The sequence below is a fragment of the Cottoperca gobio genome, chromosome 5 (assembly GCF_900634415.1).
Source record: "Cottoperca gobio chromosome 5, fCotGob3.1, whole genome shotgun sequence".
Lineage (NCBI taxonomy): Eukaryota > Metazoa > Chordata > Actinopteri > Perciformes > Bovichtidae > Cottoperca > Cottoperca gobio.
This window is the reverse complement of record NC_041359.1, coordinates 16,967,961-16,988,744: the sequence shown is the minus strand read 5'-3', so window position 1 is coordinate 16,988,744 and position 20,784 is coordinate 16,967,961. Positions and strand designations below refer to the sequence as shown.

General features: G+C 40.2%; 3 protein-coding genes across 6 annotated transcripts; 1 reads left to right on the top strand and 2 right to left on the bottom strand.

Annotated features, from left to right (window-relative positions):
• Positions 1-108: 108 nt before the first annotated feature.
• On the bottom strand, positions 109-5,427 carry slc25a20 (solute carrier family 25 member 20). Of its 3 annotated transcripts, none has more exons than XR_003832269.1 (11): positions 5,290-5,427; positions 5,101-5,207; positions 3,501-3,593; positions 3,261-3,388; positions 3,079-3,169; positions 2,533-2,653; positions 1,746-1,818; positions 1,542-1,651; positions 1,065-1,189; positions 679-816; positions 109-642 (listed from the first exon to the last, which is right to left on the bottom strand). XR_003832269.1 is itself a non-coding variant. In XM_029431302.1 (10 exons), the coding sequence occupies exons 2-10, from the start codon at positions 5,200-5,202 to the stop codon at positions 754-756; spliced, it is 906 nt and encodes a 301-aa protein (XP_029287162.1). In that variant the 5' UTR covers positions 5,203-5,207; positions 5,290-5,427; the 3' UTR covers positions 109-753. The 3 variants fall into 3 exon arrangements, 1 of the variants encoding a protein (XP_029287162.1); XR_003832268.1 differs by having other exon boundaries at positions 109-645; positions 682-816; XM_029431302.1 differs by having other exon boundaries at positions 109-816.
• Positions 5,428-7,815: 2,388 nt separating this feature from the next.
• On the bottom strand, positions 7,816-16,550 carry nckipsd (NCK interacting protein with SH3 domain). 2 transcript variants are annotated; one of them, XM_029431274.1, is made up of 13 exons: positions 16,215-16,550; positions 15,194-15,306; positions 14,872-15,079; positions 13,348-13,423; positions 12,529-13,076; positions 11,621-11,791; positions 10,933-11,019; positions 10,300-10,438; positions 10,133-10,213; positions 9,726-9,854; positions 9,171-9,260; positions 8,898-9,070; positions 7,816-8,402 (listed from the first exon to the last, which is right to left on the bottom strand). In XM_029431274.1, the coding sequence occupies exons 1-13, from the start codon at positions 16,383-16,385 to the stop codon at positions 8,178-8,180; spliced, it is 2,211 nt and encodes a 736-aa protein (XP_029287134.1). In that variant the 5' UTR covers positions 16,386-16,550; the 3' UTR covers positions 7,816-8,177. The 2 variants fall into 2 exon arrangements, with proteins under 2 accessions (XP_029287134.1, XP_029287135.1); XM_029431275.1 differs by having other exon boundaries at positions 12,529-13,073.
• A 685-nt stretch (positions 16,551-17,235) lies between these two features.
• Positions 17,236-20,060, top strand: ndufaf3 (NADH:ubiquinone oxidoreductase complex assembly factor). The gene is made up of 5 exons (XM_029431317.1): positions 17,236-17,397; positions 18,786-18,981; positions 19,074-19,140; positions 19,412-19,512; positions 19,643-20,060. Exons 1-5 carry the CDS (start codon positions 17,309-17,311, stop codon positions 19,748-19,750), a joined length of 561 nt encoding a protein of 186 aa, XP_029287177.1. The 5' UTR covers positions 17,236-17,308; the 3' UTR covers positions 19,751-20,060.
• The last annotated feature ends 724 nt before the right edge of the window (positions 20,061-20,784 follow it).

Genomic DNA, 20,784 nt, shown 5'->3' with positions numbered 1-20,784 from the left:
TTTATAAAATATTATTGTATTACCATCCTTAAATAAGCACAGACTGTAAAGGCTTCTATGTTTTATGACAAACATAAAACAAAGAGAATTTAGAAAGAAAGTGCACAATTTTCTAAATATGGATTCAGTTTTTAATTCTTTACATGTTGACATTCATAAACTGTTGAATCAATCTCATTATGACTACTCCCATCATTTCACATTAACACAAACAGAAAGTGTAGCTAGCATCGGTGGTCACTGAGTGGAGGGTGACCTCACAGGAAGCAGTTTGAAAGTCGTGTATTGCTGAGAGACTGAACACACACAGAACAACATAAAGCACCTTTTCCCTGATATGTACACCTGCTCGCAGATAACAGAAAGGTAAGGCACGACATGTTCTCTTCACTCCTTTTCTTATATAAAAAACTACACAATTTAAAGTAAACAAGTAAAACAGAAAGGAGTGAGACTGTGTGCGTGTGTGTGTGTGTGTGTGTGTACCGAGTCATCACAACATCTCTGTTCTGAACCCTGTGCAGGTCTGAATGATCCACAGGCTCTACAGTACCACAAGGTCTCAAAGATAATTAATAAACACATTATTGGAAAACTGTTAAAATCTCTTTGTGATTCAACGTGTGTGTGTGTGTGTGTGTGTGTGTGTGTGTGTGTGTGTGTGTGTGTGTGTGTGTGTGTACTGCCAATAACTGCGTTGTGTTAACAGTTCTGTTCCTGGGATTCACATACGAAGGCGATGCCGGGTCTTCATCACAGATCTGGTGATAACCAGTTCAGGAACTTCATTGCGAACTCAAATCCTAAGAAACAAGCCTGAAAAAAACAAACAAGACAAACAAAGACAAAACTCTTTAGTTTGTGTAAAATAGTGATGGAATAAATAAAATAAACTGATTAATAACATAACTTTATGAGTACATTTATAAGCCAACTTTTTTATTTTCATTGCATGACAAGTATTTATTATTTAACTCCTCAACCTGAACCCTGCTTTGTGTCCATGTACCATGTACCATGTACCCTTCAGTGTTCCTGAAACAGAAGAAGTGAAGTGCACTCACTGCGTTTGCAGGGAAAGCTCTAAGCATGACAGCATTGAAGCCTTTATACAGAGAGCCCACGCCCTCCTCTCTGATCAGCTCCCGCAGAACGTCCCGAAAACCATTTGGATATTTTCCATCAGGAGCTGCAGGAGAGACACATTTATTAAAGATAGACCTACTCGTAGAGTAAAGAGTCATCTTCAGCAATAAGGAACAAAAGTGAAAACAATTATTTAAAACCAAAATAGAGAAACACAGCTGGCCCAAGTTGGACTGAACTCCTGCACGCACTCAAGATTTTTATTTTAAGCTTCAACAACTTCTGGAATCTAAAACAAACCTATTTATACGCCGTAAACTAATAAAAGGCATTTTAACTATATCCTTGGCTATATAGTTGACTAGTTTGACTTCAAGATCTCCTTGCATTAACCTGGAGTTTACTACTTTACAACCGCAAGCAACCAGTATTTTATCTTTTTGCTAAAAACAAACCTGTCTGGAAGCGAGACTTGAGTACGTCAGCTGGAATTGCGACCGCCCAGTTAAAGATCCCCGCCATCCCCCCAGCAAACAGCACACTGGGAACGCTGAGCTCATTGTGGCTGCAGGGAGAAGACCAGGTTCAACTACTCAGAGGTCTTTTAAACATTGGATCAGACAGGTGGCTAATACTGTGAGGAAAGAACAAATATTCACTTTTTCCCTGCTGGTGTCAGGACGTTCTTCAACCACTCGTAGGACGTGAAGTACATCCCACTCGCTGGAACATCTGAAATACAGAACAAAAAAAGAGACTTCAGCTGCGCCACAACCTCCTTTATAAGTTAAAGAGAGTTTATCAGATGACCGACAGAAACATATTGTGCTGCTTTTGATACAAGAACATGCAGACACATTACACGAGGGTTGATCAAATAATGATAACACTTCATGAAAATGACCTTAAACTCAGAAGCGTGCTTAATCACGGGTCGTATTAGATCACATGTCAACCAGCTGATGCTAAGAATCAAGCCGTTTGATAAGTCTTCAAGACTCAAGGGACATCACTTGAGGCAACTTTCAAGCATCTCTCTCTGGAGCCACAAAGGGCCGAATACAACTTGATTCAGACATGCATTAGTGTTCTCCAAGTTCTGGAAACAGATTAAATGTGTAAAAACATTGGAATTCCCCTTTTCTTTTTTTTTTTTTTAAAAAGGTACAATGTGAAGTTTTTTAACCTCTAGCAGTGGTGCAATGTTATATAATACTCCACTGATCTGCAGGTGGTGGATACGTCCTATGAAATGCAAAAATAAACCAGCAAATGCAGTGAGGGAAAGAAAACAACAAAAGTAGGATTCACAATACTTTGTTTGTTTACAGGAACCCTCCACAGGGCACTTGTGAGTGAAGCATTTTCAATATTTTATGTAGCCATCGTAAATGCAAACTGAACAGCAAGTTGTGAACGGTCAGATCTATCAGAGTGAAGCGGCACCTCTCATGAGGGTCAGAGCGGTGCCTTTGTAGATTCCTCTGATCCCGGACTGTCTGTAAAGCTGTTTGACACAGTCCATGGGTCCCGCATACTTCACCTCTCCTCCTGATGCTGCCTGGATCTGCACACACAGAAACAAACACACAGTGTTTACACTCACTGTTATTTCACACAGATTAGTTCCTGGGTGCTTTTCATTACGCCAACATTTGCTTCCTCGTGTCCCCTCTCCTCCCGTTACCAGCAAATCGTTCCCGCTCCGCCATCATGGAGAACCTTCCAATCCTTTAAATGCACATCGAGGAGCGAGGAGGAGCTCAAAGCGAGGAAACGCAAGTATTTTCCTCTCATAAGTAACTGACGTCGCTTAAGACTGACGCTATGAAACTGAGTTCTCATTTGGCAGCTTGGGCTCCTCCTGTCCTGGCATCTCTCTCACATCCTCGCTGAGATGCTAGAAAGCGGCGCGTGCGAGGGACGCGAGGAGACACGTTAGCATAATGAAAAGCACCGCCTGTATTTCTGTACAAACACATGATCTCTGACCTGTAGGAGGCATTTGATGCGCTCTCCAGGAGCCATGATGGCCGTGGTGAACACACCAGACAACATCCCTGCAGCGAACAGCTGTGGATACCTGCAGGAGACAGCGTACTCACAGATTATCACCCGGAGTTTGAAACAGTTGAATGAAGAGTACCATCACCTACGACAGAGCAATCACCTACGTGAGGATATCATCAGGGGTTTTCTGTTGTAGTTTCTTGCCCATTCCAAATCCAAAGAAACAGACAGCAAACATGGGTGTGACTCCAATGATCGGGGCCGCCATGCCTTTATAGAGTCCTTTCACACCCTGTGAGGGAAGAAGATGACCCAGGAAACATCAGCATGAGGGAAGAAAATACAATTGGGACAGAATTGAATTGAATATAACCCAGATATTAAAAGGCAACATGCATCCTCACCTCTTTGGCTAAGGTCTTTTTGAAACAATCAATGGTTCCAGCATACACGAGGCGCTCTCCAGGTTTGGCTTTGGGCTGAGTCTGTAAACGCACCTGAGAGAGAAAAGAGGATGCACTGTTTGTATTGACCCCACACGCAGAGACTGAAGCATCACAGTGGCAAGGACCTCAACGCAAAAAGCTTATAATACACTATTTTAGATACACCTGTACAACTGGTCATTAAAGCAAATATCTTATCAGTCAATCACACAGCAGCAACTCAGTGCATGTAGACATGGTCAACAGGATCGGCTGAAGTTCAAACTGAGCATCAGAATGGGGAAGAACAATTATTTTTCAGGGACTTTGACTTTTACATTTCAGAAACTGCTGATTAGCAACTAACGATCAATTTGATGCTAGACTGCGGCTGATAGAGAGGCGACAGCAACTCAAATAAGCACTCGTTACAGCCGAGGTAAGCAGAAGAGCCTTGAAGTAGACGGGCAACCGCAGCAGAAGACCCCACCGGGTGCCACTGTTGTCAGCTAACGACAGGAAACTGAGGCTACAATTGACCCAGGCTCTCCAATGGACATTAGAAAGATTGGAAAAACGTTGCCCGTTCTGAGGAGTCTCGCTTTCTGCTGCAACAGATGAAGATGAAAGAAAGGATCCATCCTGCCTTGTATCAACGGTTCATGCTGGTGGTGTAATTGGTGATATTTATTTTGCACACTTTGGACCCTTAGTACCAATTGAGTAATAATATATATATATATATATATATATATATATATATATATATATATATATATAAATATAAATAAATATATTGTAGGGTTGACTATTGGTGCTTTCACAAAATATTTACACAATGAGATTTTTGATAAATCATCATCGGTAATGTGGATATAAAGACTAACTGGGTCAAGGCAAATGATAGAAGAGTCTAGTTTGTTCCGAACATTTTAACTAGGAAAAGACAAGCTAATATTGGCCAAATGTTTGTCATTGTTTACAGTTGTTAAGCATTTACTGGCGAAAAATACAGTATATCAAAGATCACATGGTTGAGAGATGACACCGGACTGTTTTACACCCTTTCACCAACAGGTGGTTTTGTGTGGACATGAAGCCTCGAGAAATAAACAGTTTTGCAAACTAATTTGCTGGAAAGCATCAATGCTTCATGAAGCTTCATCTCGTCATCACTAGTGTCACTCATTCAATCAATCACACTTTATTTATATAGTCCAATAGCACAAATTACAAATTTGCCTCAGGGGGCTTTACAATCTGTACAGCATAGCTCTATTAAAGAGTACAGAACTAATTACTGTAGGTCTAATTCAATTATAACATTATGATCACATTCAATAATGTCAATGGTAACATTCCTGCGTTCAGGTGAGATCTTCGAGCTGAGTCATGTAACAGAGTGAATGTGGGTCAAAGGTGTTGTGAGACTTTCGCAGCAACATTAAGATTTAGTGCGTTACATCCACACAGCTGACATCTTTTCTCTGCTGTCTGCAGTGTCACCTGAGGCACTCTCGTGGTTGTTCCTTAATGTAATGCAAGTGTACAGGTGAGACACAGAAGGTGCAATAATGACCTTAATGGTGTCGAGTGGATGTCCGGTGGCGACGAGGCAAATGCCTCCAAAACCTCCTGCGAAGAAGTTCTTCATGGGACTGATCGGCTGCTGTTTGGACATTTTTACTGAAACACACAACAGACTGAATGAAAGCGACACCGGAAATGAGCAAGAAATTGTAAAAAGAGAGAATAAATAACATGTTACCTGTGCATATGTGTCTCTCTGAGGTGTGTTTGTGAGCTGCTGTCACTTCTGACTGCTGGACCTTTCACCCACTTATTCACCCGGACTGGTTTGACTGCGACACAGCTGCACTCTGGTACGCCCCTGTTTGGCCTCCGGGTGGAAACTATTAATTTATGTTTGAAGAGCTTGATATTAAGTTACTGGTACAAACGGAGAAAATAAATCAATTAAAGGAAAATATTTTTTGCTATAATATTATCTATTTAACTACGTGCTAGTTTCAAATTAAAATGAAACTTTATTCATGTTTATTTACAAAATAAAACTGTTCTGTGTTTATTTGGATCACATATTTTTTATTACAACATCAACAAATTACAGACAAAACAACAGGTTGCATATTACATTTTGATTGTTTCAGCTACCTCTCAGCCCCAATCCCTATCTCCACCACCAACCAAGAGAATAGTAATACCAAAGACGTTTTAGAAAGTTACTCTTACTTATAGAACATATTTGGTAATACCTACAAAACAATAAAACCAACAATGGCAGCCAAAAAAAGAAAAAGAATAGACTTTAGTCATGCCAGAAAGGTTAGAAATGTCCAAACAGCTCCGAAGCAAGTGAATACTTGAAATATCATGAGGAGGTTTCCAACAGTGGACTAAATTCTCTGTGTACGTAAAAAATAAATTCTATATGATTATTATAATATTATTATTATTATTGTTTTTTAAATCCATTATACATCCACTGGTGTATATTTAGAAGAAGAAGAAGAAGAAGAAGAAGAAGAAGAAAGTGTAAGATTGTTATATAATACAAAGTTTAAATTACAATTAACAATTTATTACATTCAGATAAAATAAAGATACTAAAGATAAAATATACCACTAGTGTCTACGACACTAAACTGTATATTTAAACAAGAAAATGTATGTTATTTATCAAGCTTGTGCAGATTGTGTACGTCTTTAAATTTCAGTTTAATGTATCTTAAATCCGTTTTCTTTCTTTTTGTGATGTATAATTTTCAATATTACAATATCAATTTACAATATTTTCCTCACAAGTGTATATCCAGCTTTTCATTAATACAACAAATTAATATATATGCTGTATATAAATCAAAGGTTTGCAAGAAAACCAACACACAAATGCATTGGAAAAGAACAAGTGAAGGGGTTTTGAAGGTAAACTGGGAATGAGTAAAATACAGGATCATGAGTACAAGTTTTCAGTTTTCTTTAATATTAAACTTTAGATTAGCACTCAGCTGCCACTTAAAAAAATACTGGTTAACTCTTATGCTGGTTAAATGTGTGAGAGTGTGACCTACAACATATCCACAAAACTCTGAATTTATGTGTGACTATGTTGTAAACTTAACCAAAATGTACTGTCACACAATCAACAACAACCAACCCGACCACTTCCACTGTTAAAATATAGCTTTATTAGTTTTATTATAACACAGTCGTACTACTTTTGCAGACAATGTTAATCATGGAAATAATAGACGCTGACCTCTCTCACACGCACTGTAAACAGACATACAAATAATCAATGAACGAACACTCGGACATTAACTAAAAACTGATATCACTTCTGGGTCGCCATGCCAGGGACAAACAGATATGTTAAAGTGTAAGATGGGAGAACATCGATCACTACATCATAGGGAAGAAACAAGGAAAGGTAAACGTTGCTGTTAAAGTATTAAAACCAAAAGGAGATCAAATAAATGCCCTGTATTTCCTCTCCATTGTCTTGATTTTTAGTTGAAGAGCATCAGATAATAACTTGAACTCAAGAACAGATTAATGTATCATCTTGGGTAATAACTGCAGAACATTTTCTCCTCCAGAAAGCCACAGGTCACATCAGCCAAGGCTCAGTATATGACAGCGATATTACAAGTTTCTAGTTAAAGCCTTATTGCAGCAGTTAGTGTGAATGCAGCATACAGACACTAATCTATTCTATGACCATGACTTCTGATGCTAGAGGAGTTTTGCATATGCAAGTACAGAGATCTTAAAGTGTTTGAACAGCAGTAAAGAGACAAAAGTAGCAGACCGAGAAAACTGCAGATACATATGTAGCAGCGAGTTACTCAGCTAGTCGCTTAGTAATGATAACACATGAGTCAGTGTGTGCTTTTTCTCACTAGAACAGAAAACTTGCTCAACTCGTTCTACTTGACTTTGTTATATTATAATGAATGAAAGAGGAAGTCAGTTGTAAGAGTAGTATACTCTATTAAGAAAATGATGCAGTAACACACAGTAGTTTGGTCCCGCTACAAGGTATTCTCACAACAGTTGAAATAATGGCACCTTTATCTTTTATGACCTCAAATCATCTGCCTTTTCCATTCAAAATCTTTGAATTTGTTCTAATTTGGTAAAATATATTTTGGTTAGAATAAGGTTTAGTCGTGGTCACTGTTACTTTTAATTCAATATACTATGAGTACATACAGTGAGTTCTTGTATGATTTTAACGTCATTATTGCAAAGAATCCAATGTTTGGCCTATTCTCCAAATATGACTAAACCTTACAGGTTTTTTGTGCATTTGTCATATTTTTTCCCTCCTTGAAAAACACCAGAGAAACAAAACCTCCCACTCCCTTTTCAAATAAACTTAATTAGAGGGAAGGAGGGAGAAGCTGTGAAAAACAGGAACATCTTTCTGAAATCAACATCAAATGCATGCTGCAGCCAGGGACTACAAGTCCAAGGAAACATTGGCAAAACTGATTGGTTTCTTTTAGCACAGGCTGGCACAGAATACACGGTGTCCCATCAAACGTCAGGTCTTCTTCATTTCTAGCTTTATTTGACCTCTCTGCAGTAGACGGGAGCGGACTACAGTGTGAGAGCATGATACTGATATGGTTAGTCCTGGTTCTCACAGATCTGTGGAAACTCCTTGTAGATCTGCTGTATGATTAGCTTATCCATCTGTTTCGCTGTAGCGCTCCCTTCATCCTCTCCTGGATCTTCCTCCTCCCTAAGAATCCTCTGCAGCACCCCCTGCAGGTCAGACAGGCGGTGCTGGTGCTCGAGGTAGTCCGTCGAGCGTATTATGGAGTGCATGAGGGAGAGATACTCCATCCTCAGCTTCAAGGGGAGAGCGAGGGAGGAGATTATAGTCAGACATGGTAACAAGCTGTTAAATTAGAAGGTAACATTTAAGAAATAGCTTGACATGTCAGGAAAAATGGGTATTCACTTTCTTGCCGAGATTTAGATGAGAAGATCGGTACTTCTCTCAAATCAGGCAATTAAACACAAAGCTGGCATCTTGAGGAAGATGCTTCTACTGGCCTAGACACTTGGTACACTTTGTTCTTTGTATGGATTAAACAAATAAGATATAACGTGTTAATTAGTGAGATTCAGAGGTGATGGTAGGAAGATGTTGTTATCTTTGGACAGAGCCAGGCTAGCTGCTTCCTCAACCGGCTTCAGCTTTGTCTTACGGTACTGAGAGTGAAATCCATCTTCTCGTCTAACTCTCAGCAGGAAAGCAAAAATGAGTGCTTCCCAGAATGTGAAACTATTCCTTTAAAGCCTGAGATCAATCAGTAGCTGTGTGGTGTGTCCAGGTCTCACCTTGTCTCCTGGTGAAAGGTCAGATATTTGTCGAACGGCGATGTCAATCATCACCATCATGTCAGTGCGGTAGAAGATGTCAGCGGTCTCTCGGTTGGCGAATGCATCCTGCAGAAACTTGAGCACTGAGTGCGGTGCAGGCGGGGTGTGTTTGAACATACACACAGGGTCGTCTGGAGGGGAGGAGGCAAAGAGTAAGTGTTGATGACGTTGGTAGACAGAAAGCATAGATGTAAAAGGAGAAATATGAGAAATGGTGGTATTTGATTTTACCGCCTCTGTTCAACAGCAGCAACACTTTCTCTGACAGGATCTTGACATTTTTCTTCTTCAGCTCCTGCATGATCACATTGCTGTCGGGTACTGGGTGACAGACAAGACACAAAAAAGTATTTATAGTAAAACAATAAAAGCTCTTTTGTATGTCAGCTGAGAGCAGGGAACAAAAAAGAAACAAACAGTGCAGAGCTCTGTTGTGTACAGAAGTATAAGGGCCAGCCATAAGGGGAATATTCTTATTCATTTTGCATTTTCTTTACTTTCCGTATATGCGCTAAAAGTTTATAAATTATTCTCAATAAGTTTTGTATTTTATAGACCTTTTTTGGGCAGATTTTGATTTACCATAGCAGGGAAAGTCGTTTCTAATAACATTAATGATGGCTCTGTTGCATTTAAGTCTGTCTGTAAACATGTCTAGAGCCAGTGTGCACAACACCAGGAGGATAAATATTGTTATTATTTAGACTTTTTCTATGAGTTTCCTGCTATGAGAAGTCAAAACATCTGCAGTGGAAAGGGCTGAAGGGTGGCTTTCTCTGTTCTCGCCTGTGTGGTGCAGGTTGAAGGCCAGCAGGAGGTTCAGGAAGATGTCAGGCAGCTGCTCTGTAGGATCAGAGGGAAGCCCGTCCTCCACCACACCCAGCAGAAACTGAACAAAGTCAGCATTCAAGTGTTCTGAAAGCAGGGGAGGTCAGGATTATGTCGGATTATGTCTTGAATAAAGAACACATTATCCCTTTAATACATCTTTTAATTCATGCATTTCAAACTTCTAGACCAGGAAAACCTTTCATAATCCTTTAGATAGAGTGAAAAGTGCCTCGTCATGAAGCTAAACACAAAGTCGTTTTGTACCACACACACTCGGTTTTCGTGTCTGCGTATAACCGTTACAATATAAATATGTTTTATGCCCCTGAAAATATGAAACAGTAGCTTTAAATGCAGCATACCGTAGTGATGATATGGCACCTGTTCGCCCATTGAGAAGATCATAGTAAGTACCAAAGCTGTGTAACACATCTTCTGGTGCTCTGAGGAAAGAGAAACAGACAAAGAAAGAGTAAGTGTGGTCAATATTTAGGTTGGGGAGTATTATAGATCAAGTAAATATTTTCACCTTGAACGTCAGTCTGTAGGTCCCTGGCCAGCTCCATGGGGAGGATGGAGTTGAGGAGGGTGGAGATGAGAGAAGCATCCAGGCTGCACATCGCCCCGAACACTTTGAGCAGCAGCAGCCGCAAAGACACACGATTCTCCTGCACGGTCACATGACAGCAACAATGAGCCAACACCAACCCAATGTACACTAAACGTCACAAACCCCCCCCAATTCAGATCACAGAGGCTAAACAGCTAGCTCCCTGTAGGTCACGCAAAGTGTTAATTATTATACGTGAAATATAAAACTATTGAAACAATATGTCTGCTATCTTTAAGTCACAAGTATCACACTTATATAAACTTACTGTATAAAGATGATAATGAAGAAGAATACACTTTTAATAACCACAAGAGGAAACTATTATCTTTACAGAACTATTTACCTTCATTCTGATAAATTCAGTGTATTCAAAATAGAATGCTTTCTTAGTATAATCTTAAAAAAAGAAATAAAGACTAGAACAGGACTTAAATTTGACTTTTTAATATCACTCCCCAGGTGTTTTGGGCAGGATGCCAATTCTAGCAAATATAACGTCCGTGTGGCAATATTAAAAAGTCAAATTAGCTTCTTAACTTAACTTCTTACCATCTGATAATATGAAACCAGAGACAGCTCATTCTCATAGTGGTTGGCCTTACACATCCTCTTACACACCTCCGGATCTGCATCAGTCTGAAAAATAAAACAGCTTTTAGTTGTAACGGCGAAGATATAATAACATCACAACTATGTGACTTCCTAATCCGTTGGACACTCGTGGATTATGGAGCACATTTACAACTCATCTGGACATCCCATCCCTGGGGTTCGGGACAAGCTGCCAATAAAGAATATTTGGCAGCCTGGAGAGTTTACAGATTCAGTCTTTAACACACTGTTGGATTTGTAAAGTCGTCTGAGCCGGTCTGATCCCATCAAACATGTCTGGTATTTACAGCACGACAGCTGGACGGGTCCTCTGGTCACGTCAGAGATTCACGCTCAATACTGGACCAATTTCAAAAAATGGTTGTCCCCATTGGTCAGTTAGAATAGGGTTGAACAAGTTACACTTTAATGTATAATGGTTGAAGTTAGATCACAAGGGTTCTGGTTTGTGTTCTTGTGTTACTTTTCTGCTCGTTAGATATGTAATGCTTTTACTGTGTAGAACTTTGCTTTGTAAAGTGCTATATAAATATCTGTGTAATCCATTTTAACATGTGTGACAGGACTTCAGTCACACTTCATACAACAGACACTCTGCAGACTGTTCTAAACATGAATAGTTCACCAGTATCTTTAGAAGCTCCTCGAGGTAGCAGGCTATGAGAGCGTGGTCTTCATGAAGCGCCCAGCTACGCTGCTGAGAATCGCCCTGATGACGGGCAAGATCGCTGAAGATCACCTCCAGCCTCTGTTCATCGTGACACACCTGACCCTGCGGCAGCGCTGCACTCGAAACCTGCAGCGGAAAACATCAGGACACACCCATTTGTTCTACAACATGAAATACCAGTACAGAAGACTGACATAGAAAGTTACCTGTTTAACTTAAGCGATCATTTCCTGTGCGCTCGTCACTACGAACGACCGCTTTCACATTAAAGATAGTAATTCCAGCCATTGATAGTGTACAAATTGGCAAGTTTTTGAGAAAGGTTTTGCATAACTTAAACTTGTTCTTTTTGAAGTCACTGAGAATTGATAAATACTAAAAACGTTTTAGTAAAAGGTTTTAGAATGAATAAATGTTACCTTTTGCCTTTGTGTGTTTACATTATTGCAATCATCAATATAACAATGCCTTTATTAGCACCCCTATGTATTGAATCGAGAATGGATTTTGACACATACAGGCTTGAATACACGTGTCACCATGGAAATAAAGGATGCAGCTTTCAGTATTTGCAGTTTGAGGTCACATGACACACTACGCATTATTAACCACCCACAGGAAGAAACAGAAATGCCTGCCAGGAAAGAATCAGCAGTTCATTTTAAGCTTGGTCAAGCTCGCTTTTAAAAACAGGAAATGAGTGAGTGATACTGTAAGTCATGTCCCCTGCGTCTCAAAGCGACTCTGAGAAGTGTCAGCTAAATGCAGACTGAGCTGTAACTCTAAACGACGCCGGTATTCTCCTTTAAGCTTGCGGGGTACAGGATGCTGAATCCACATGATGTAATGAAAACAAATCTGACCTTGCTCTCCACCAGCGAGAGGAGCACTTGCTCCAAATCAGAGGAGGCTTGAGGTAAGGCCGTCTGCAGATGGCCGACCACCACGCCCACAGCGACCCGAGACAGCTCGTAACTCAAGCCTGTGTTCTTCCGTACCAGCTCGATGAGTTCAGCCCCGATGGTCATGGGAACTGGCTCAGAGGTAGTGGGGCTGCCAGGAGGGCTTTCAGCGATAGACGGGGGGGCAACAGGCCATTCCCTCTCAGGCTGCTCCTCCACAGCGGGCTGTGAAGGAGGAGGGGTGAGCTGCGGAGGCTGTGGAGCCGGGCTCTTCTTTGCAGGAGCCGGATGAGGAGGGGAGTCAGAGAGAGGCTCGTCTGCAGGCGGTGCAGAGGGCTTCACACGGGATGGCACAGGAGGAGGGGGGGTGCTGGAAACACTTGGCAAGCTGACATCAGAAGAGACCAGTGAGTGGGAGGAGCCGGACTCTATAGAGGTGGTGCTGATCGAGAGGGACGGAGCAGGGGACGGAGCTAGAGAGGACCCTCTGGAGGGGACATCCGGCTCTGCTGAGAGAGAGAGAGAGAGAGAGAGAGAGAGAGAGAGAGAGAGAGAGAGAGAGAGAGAGAGGTAGAGCTCTTGTTACAGAGAGGAGGGTGAACAGGAATGACCTGACTAAGAATAGAGTGTGTTTGTGAAGTAATAGAGCTGCAGCAGGTAGCATCAGCTGAAAGCAGTAGCAGCAACGCTGTGCTGTGATCTGTGAGACTGTAATAAACATGTGAGTGTTGTTGTGAATACTGAGTAGATAAACGTGTGCGCTGCTTTCTGAGTTCTCACCTGGACGCCAGCTGATTCGCTGCTTCTCAGGGGGAGGTGGGGTGGTCGGAGCCGCACGTCGAGGTTGAGGAGGTACCTGCAGGAGGGGACGCAGGAGGTGAAATTGAATATATACAGGGTCATTTGAGGGCATGTTGTTCTATACAGCATGAGCATATTTAATTGTCTCTGCTGTCAGACAGTCCTGGGCCATGTCAGCAGGGCTGCAACAAACGATTGTTTTCATTGTCGAATAATCTGCTTTTGCTCTAGAGCAGCGGTGTCAAACTCATTTTAGTTCAGGGGCCACATGCAGCACAATTTGATCTCAAGTGGGCCGGACCAGTAACATCACAGCAGAATAACCTGTAAATAACGAGATCTCCAAATGTTCCCCTTCGTTTTAGTGCAAAAAAGTACATGTGCAAAAAAAATGTTTAATGAACTATCTTTTTACAAAACATTATGAACCTGAAATTTCTTAACGAAAAAAAAAGGTGCAATTTCAACAATATTGTGCCTCAGTTTATCATTTACACACGTGTGTTACAATTTACAGATCAGTGTGTCTACAAAGGCACAGGTATCTGGAACTGTATTTTTCTTAATGATCAAAACAACTCATTTTTACACTTTGCAAAGTCATCCCGCGGGCCGGACTGGACCCTCTGGCGGGCTGGTTTTGGCCCCCGGGCCGCATGTTTGACACCCCTGCTCTAGATGAATTGTTCTAGAAAAATGTCCATCCCAGTTTCTCAAAGTCCAAGTTGGTGTCTTCAAATGTCTTCTCAAAGATATTCAGTTTAATATGATATAAAAGAGAAACGCAGGACATCTTTAGAGCGGCTGAAAGAAGCTTTGTTGGTGACACATGGATAAAACCTTTTCTGATAAACTGATAAGGTCCAAAAATGTGTGAGCTCGGATATTCATGTAGATTAGTGATGTAAGCCAAACTTACAAAATACTAAATAACATATGTTATTCATATTTTGAAATGATTTGTGTTACGCTGGGAAAACTGGGTTGACTATGTAACAGGCCATATTTTATTTATTAAGATTATATGGTAAAGAAATGATCACTCTCTAATTGTTCATACTTTTGACAGTTTTTTTTCCATTTGTCACAAATCTGGAAATGTAGCATTTTGGAGAAACATAAATTGATGATGTATGCATACAATATTTAAAAACTCATCCTACTCAAAAAAAAAATAAATAAAAAATAAATAAATAATATTATATATATATATATATATATATATATAATAATAATATTATATATATATATATATATATATATATATATATATATATATATATATATATATATATATATATATATATATATATATATATATATATATATAAAGAAGTGCTTCACAAAAAGACGAATAGGGAAACAGGGCGATATTAAAGACAGAGATGACAATATATAGGCTTACAACTTTCTTCTGGTTATTAGTATCCAAAAATCTCTAAATATTTGAACGGTGGGTGGTTTCAAATTAAACTTTTAAATGTGTACTGTGTACAATGTTACCTGGTAAAAGCCCTGTTCTGCCTGTATATTGTCCACACTTCCTGATAGCGGCACGGTCCCCTGTCGTCCGTACTCTCGGTTAAGGCCGTTGGGTGGAGGAGTTTGACTGAGAGATATTTCGCTGCTGGAAGATGGGAGGCCTTGCTTGTGACCGGAGGACGAGCAACCTCGTCGTGCAAGAGTCTCCTTTCTGTGATGGATCAACTTTCTGCAGCAGAAGAGAATAATGATTTGTGTCCAGGACATAGAACATGCCAGTATCAATAATAATACAAATAGTAATAATATCATATCATCATATATTATATTATTGTATACTCACTGAAGAACATCTCTCTGCTCCAGATTGTATTTGCCTCCATTCTTTAAGGCCACATTGTGGATTCCTTCGATTGCTCTGTCAATAGACTGCAACACCTCATCCTGCTCTGGAGCCTACCCCAGAAAAAAGAGCAAAATAGGGGACGAATTAAATATTAATTAACATAATTATTAAACTTTAAACAAAAAATGGAACAGACATGTGGCTCGGGGGCGTGTGGGACTTCAGGCACAAACAAACTAGGACGGTTATCTAACAAACAAACAGCCTTTTTAACCAGTGGTACACATGCCCAGCGAGGCCTCACATTCAGGCTCATTAAACCTGCACAGCCAATGACATGAACAACAGGAGAGAGCATTCCTATCCTGCCAGTGTGTGAGCCTGTGATTTCACAAAATACATGCTCTGACTAGTTATCCTTGGAGAAAAGAGTCTCCTGACTGCAGAGCATGTGTGTGTGTGTGTGTGTGTGTGTGTGTGTCTGGGAGAAAAGCTATGTGGAGAGTAGCTTCTTGTTAAAGAACAACACCGATAGTTGAGAATGATTCTTGATAATAAAATAGAGAATAAGTCACAGGAGCAGATGAGTTTAATGTGAGCAGAAGCAATGGCTTTCTGTCTTGCTGGTGTTTGGTCCTTGACTCTGTCCTGTCTCCTATATCCTATTCTATATCATCCTTTCCTCTCATATATCTCCTCTCTGTCGCAGTGAGCAGCTGCAGTGCAGAAGGCCATGTCCCTACATAATGCAACCTTTCCAATAATTCATGGTTTCTTCTGGAAGCCTGCATTTACTTCCTGACATTAATCATCAGTGAGCTTCAGCGTGGGCTGCACTGCAGTACATAAAGTCCAGTTACATGGGATCTGTCTCTCTCAATCCCATCAATTCAACCCTGAACGTTACTACGCATTCACTATATTTCACTTTCACCCCAGGATGCGACAAGGTACCCGTTTGTATTCATTGAGACAGAAAAAGAGGAAAACACCCAGGTCAGAGCTTGGTGTTGTTTACCTGTATTTTTTCGATGTATGATGATGGGATGTAGCCGGTTTCCCCTGAGCTGCAGCGGGACCCCAGCCACCAGTGTTTGTTGCTCCTCTCCAGGATTAGGAAGCTTTCTCCGGCGGCGAAGTGCAGCGAGTTGGGCTCCGCGGATCGGAAGGCGTACAGAGACCGGTACATACTTTAATGATAACACTTTCACGAAACAGAAAGAGAGTCTCCGAGTGTAAATATCTGCTCTGTCGGAGGGGATTTAAAGAGTCTATGAAGGCATGGCCCCCGGTAGATCGCCGCTGTCTATTTACAATGTAGCAGCTCGGATCATCTGACCTGTGAGTGTCTCCAGTGAACACCACAGGGGGCGCTGTGCCTCCGTGAACACGCCCCCCAGGCATTTTAATCAAAGGCAGCTGATCCTGAAACTGCTCACTGTACAGCTGCATCATCATAACATTGCAGCAAATGTTTCCTTATCATTGATCAATAGGCATATACATTTACTACATTTATATATATACACATACTTATGTCATATATGAAATTAAATAAAAGGTTTCCAGATTTCTTCAAACACATTTAGTCTATTATTCAATATGTAAGTCATCTTCTCTTATTAAATCTGTGATGAAGGCTAAGCCTTTTATTCATTGTGTTGTAAGTACATTGAATATGTGGAGGGTTACAGTTTTTCAAATTATATTTACATTTAGGGAAGATAATGACTAATGTGTTACATCATAACATCATTAAAGGATTGCATCAGGATCAACATCAGTTGTTTTAGGAGTTTTACATTTAGCTGCTGACCTCAGATAAATTACATTTTAAAATGTATATTTTTCTTAGCTTTATCAAACACAAGCTGGAGGTCAAATTATGTTGTTTAACACTATATAATACATATATCTATAATGAATACAAATGTTAAAAAAAACCGACGATGATTTAACCTAAAATGACTAGTCTGTACATCGTGTTAAACTTAAAATAAATAAATAAATAAAATACAAATACAAATTGTTCGATTGAGCGTTACACAACACCGGAAACAGGAGGCTGGTGTTGCACATAATTCTGTCCCCCTTCTGTGTCGCCGGTTGAACATGGCCACTGCGGTGTGTGCCAGATTCCTCCTTCAGAGATCAACACACGGGTTTCTCTTCTCCTCCAGGGCAGGACCCGCTTTCTCAAGGTATGGTCGTTTTTTTATTTAAGCCTTGTAATTAATTTAAGATGATTTAAACCCGATGGCGTCGCTCAGACAACTATCCCTAATATTTCCTCCCTCTGTGTGGAGGCGAGGGCATTAAAGTCATGTTATTGTTATGAAATGCCTCAACTATCACAGGAGTTTGAGATGCAATTTAGGTCTATTTAAAATAGGCAATATTGGTTTTGTGCCAGATTTTGTATAGTGATATTCCTATTAAAAAAACAATCACGTTCAAAGTCATATTCTTTACACCGTAGGTCATGTTATGGGATGGGATGCCACAAACTCGACTGACAGAACATAGTGAAGTACTATTGTCTATATCAGAAGGCAACCCTACTCTGTGTGTCTTCACAAAATAATAATCATTGATAACAGGTGTCAACATTTAAAGTGCAAAACAAAATAACAAACAGTTCGAGACAACCCCCAACGTGAGAGAGAGCAAATAACAAAAACAACTAATTGTTATATTTTTGTTATTTTATTTTTTGATTGTTATCTTATAATTTTGCATTTCAATTGTTGACACCTGTGATTGATTAATCAATTGTTTTGTTAAGATATTGAGTTTCAGGTCAGTCGCCTGTTGCAGATTACATATCATTTTGAGATATGTAAGTATGTATTTAATGTAATGTTTGTAAGTGCTGGATTGTCCCTGATAAAGATCTTATTGATTTGAATTGTTGCTCAGCAACCATGAATAAATAAACATTGCGGGAGCAAAGTGAACTGATTCTACTTTTTGAGAATTGTTTATGTCTACTTTTCCCTCTCAATTATAACTCCCAAGATTTACATTAGGTCACCACATGAGTCCTCTGCTGTGCTGCTTTAAAAACCAGCTTGCGAGACAGCAGTTGACTCAAAAACAAAAGCTTGCTAAACGTTTTGTAACAGTCAGGAAGAAAAAGCTGAAATGTGCTGCAGCACTTTGGACAAGCGGAAATGTTTCTTGGCTGCTTCTTCTCTGCAGAAACAGGCCTAAAGGTTTTGGCTGTCAGCAGGTTGGCTTTTGATTGTTCTGGCTTTTAAACTGGGACACATGGCAACAGTTCTGCAGTGCAGCCTGTTTCTTTTTGTGAAATGTGAAGTGATGGAGAATGTCCAGAGATAAGACCAGGGCTGAACAATTATACAAAATTGTATTGAAATCACAATATGATCTACTGCAATTTGTAATATTTTTTCAAAATCGTTCAGCCCTTGATAAGACCTGTGCAACAAAAACATAAGTACAGAGACCGCTTCATGCCACAAGCACTCTTTGCACTATTAATACTCACAATAAATAGTAGAAAGGACCAGTCTCGTGTACTTAATATGGCCATGGTTCTAATTAGTTTAACTGTCTTTTGTTCCAGCCCGTTGCTGTCTCGCGCACATAGATTGGGTCCCAGCGATGATGAAATTTACCAGCGTACCTCGGTGTCAATCATGCAGAAGGAGTCGGGCAGCGGGATCATCATCTACAGCTACAGCTCCAGAGGATTCAACATTGACGGAAACAAAGTGTTTGGGCCCTGTGCTGTGCTGCCTCCTGCTATCCTGCAGTGGAATGTGAGATCAATATCCAAACTACCTTCACAGCTCTTAGTTTGTTGTGTCATGTACTTTCTGTGTTCATTGTTTTAATCTCTCTTTCTCTGCAGGTTGGCAGTTATAAAGATATCACAGAAGAAAGTGTCTCACTTTTCCACATGCTTGAACCAAGAATAGGTAAAAATGAATAAAAGCAGAGGAGCCCTGTTGAACACGTTGGTTTCAAAATTCCCCATATTTGTTAAATTGGGTTGAGATCTGGCGACTGTGAGAGCCATAGCACGTGATTCACACAATGTTCATCCAACCATTCAGTGATGTGTGACCTGTATGGAAGCTTCTGCATTTATTAAGTTTTCTAATCAGTTATTCAGGTTTTGCCTCTTATGTAGGTTCATATATGGTGTATTTATCAAAAAGAAAAGTAATTTTCTTGTTGTTTGTGCAGAGATCCTTGTGCTTGGCACAGGTGCACGTGTGGAACGAATTAACCCATCAGTCCTCGCTCTACTCAAGCGTAAAGGCATCGCTGTGGAGGTGCAAGACACGGTAAAGTGTGCTCAGCGTCTCAATGTAGTAAAGTGCATGAAAAGCTCTCTGACCAACAAAACTTTAAAACTAATTAAGCTGCTATAGTTTTAACGTGTTGTCTTTCTTTCTCATCTCTGCTGTTTTGCAGCCAAATGCATGTGCAACCTTCAACTTCCTGATCAGCGAGCGAAGAGCGGCAGCCGCTGCTCTGATCCCTCCGCCCGTCAGCACGGCACTAACAACGAGTCAGGAATAAATGTTGCTGTTGTGTCAACAGAAACCAGGACTGATTTGTGCAGATGGAGGTTAGCGGTTAATGGACGATCCCAAGGCCTGTGGGATGGTTATTCTTCTTCTGCACAAAGCTTCCAAAGGAGCAAACTCGGTGACTCAATTTGGTTACAACTGTTATTCTTTTGGAGATGAAGGTGTTAAAAGCAGCCGCCGTCACCCTCTGAACAGTGAGCTGGCTCGGAGAGACTTTAACAAAGTTTAAAAAAAAAGCTTGTATTGAAAAAATGTGTTATGTGTATTAAATATATATATTTAAATGTAACAAACAATAACTGAGGTGTCAAGAATTTAATGTGTTTTTGTGGAATGTGGAATATTTATTAATTTGACAGACACAAGGAAGAGTCTCTATTGTCTAGGGCTGCAACTAATGATTAGTTTCATTATCGATTAATCTGATGATTATTTCCTCGATGAGTCGTTTAATCTATAAAATACCAAGAAAGTAGTGAAAAATGTTCATCCTAGTAAAGTCCAAGATGATATCTTTGATGGTCTTGATTTGTTCAAAACAAAGATATTCATCAATAATTACTAATTGTTGCAGCACTACTATTGTCTGTTCAGCAGATAAAAGGGATCTATTTGTAAATATAAAAAAAAAGCAAATATTCTTTGTATGAATATGTCCCGGCCCTCTACCCGAGGTGTTGGTGGAGACTGTCCTTCATTTGGATAATCCTCTTTACTCTGTGCGTCTGTCCCTCCACTGCCTCCAGCAGCGCTGCCACCTACAAGCTGCCTGTGTGCATCACATCACATGACATCATTCAGTGGCTTTGTCCTTCTCACAATAAGCTCCCACAGATAAGAGAATCCACAAATCCTCATCACTGGTATTCATCTCCTAATCATCTGCCTCTGCGCCACATGCCCAATGTCAGTCTGAATGTTTAAATCCCTGTCGTCCACATGCACGATGCCGCATGATTACTTTCACCTGCTGCTGCTGAGAAATTGTGGCACTGATTGGTGCTTAAAGGAACAAAAACAAAT

Excerpts from the sequence above, each read along its gene's own strand:
- slc25a20 (XM_029431302.1), bottom strand. The coding sequence starts at position 5,202 with ATGTCCAAACAGCAGCCGATCAGTCCCATGAAGAACTTCTTCGCAGGA. Across the intron at positions 1,819-2,532 it reads CGCTCTGACCCTCATGAGAG|ATGTTCCAGCGAGTGGGATG; the intron begins GTGCCGCTTCAC and ends TCTGTATTTCAG. Across the intron at positions 1,190-1,541 it reads CAAGTCTCGCTTCCAGACAG|CTCCTGATGGAAAATATCCA; the intron begins GTTTGTTTTTAG and ends TCTCTCCTGCAG.
- nckipsd (XM_029431274.1), bottom strand. The coding sequence starts at position 16,385 with ATGTACCGGTCTCTGTACGCCTTCCGATCCGCGGAGCCCAACTCGCTG. Across the intron at positions 10,214-10,299 it reads CCTACAGACTGACGTTCAAG|AGCACCAGAAGATGTGTTAC; the intron begins GTGAAAATATTT and ends CTCTTTCCTCAG. Across the intron at positions 8,403-8,897 it reads ACCTTTCACCAGGAGACAAG|CTGAGGATGGAGTATCTCTC; the intron begins GTGAGACCTGGA and ends CTCCCCTTGAAG.
- ndufaf3 (XM_029431317.1), top strand. The coding sequence starts at position 17,309 with ATGGCCACTGCGGTGTGTGCCAGATTCCTCCTTCAGAGATCAACACAC. Across the intron at positions 17,398-18,785 it reads GCAGGACCCGCTTTCTCAAG|CCCGTTGCTGTCTCGCGCAC; the intron begins GTATGGTCGTTT and ends CTTTTGTTCCAG. Across the intron at positions 18,982-19,073 it reads CTGCTATCCTGCAGTGGAAT|GTTGGCAGTTATAAAGATAT; the intron begins GTGAGATCAATA and ends CTTTCTCTGCAG.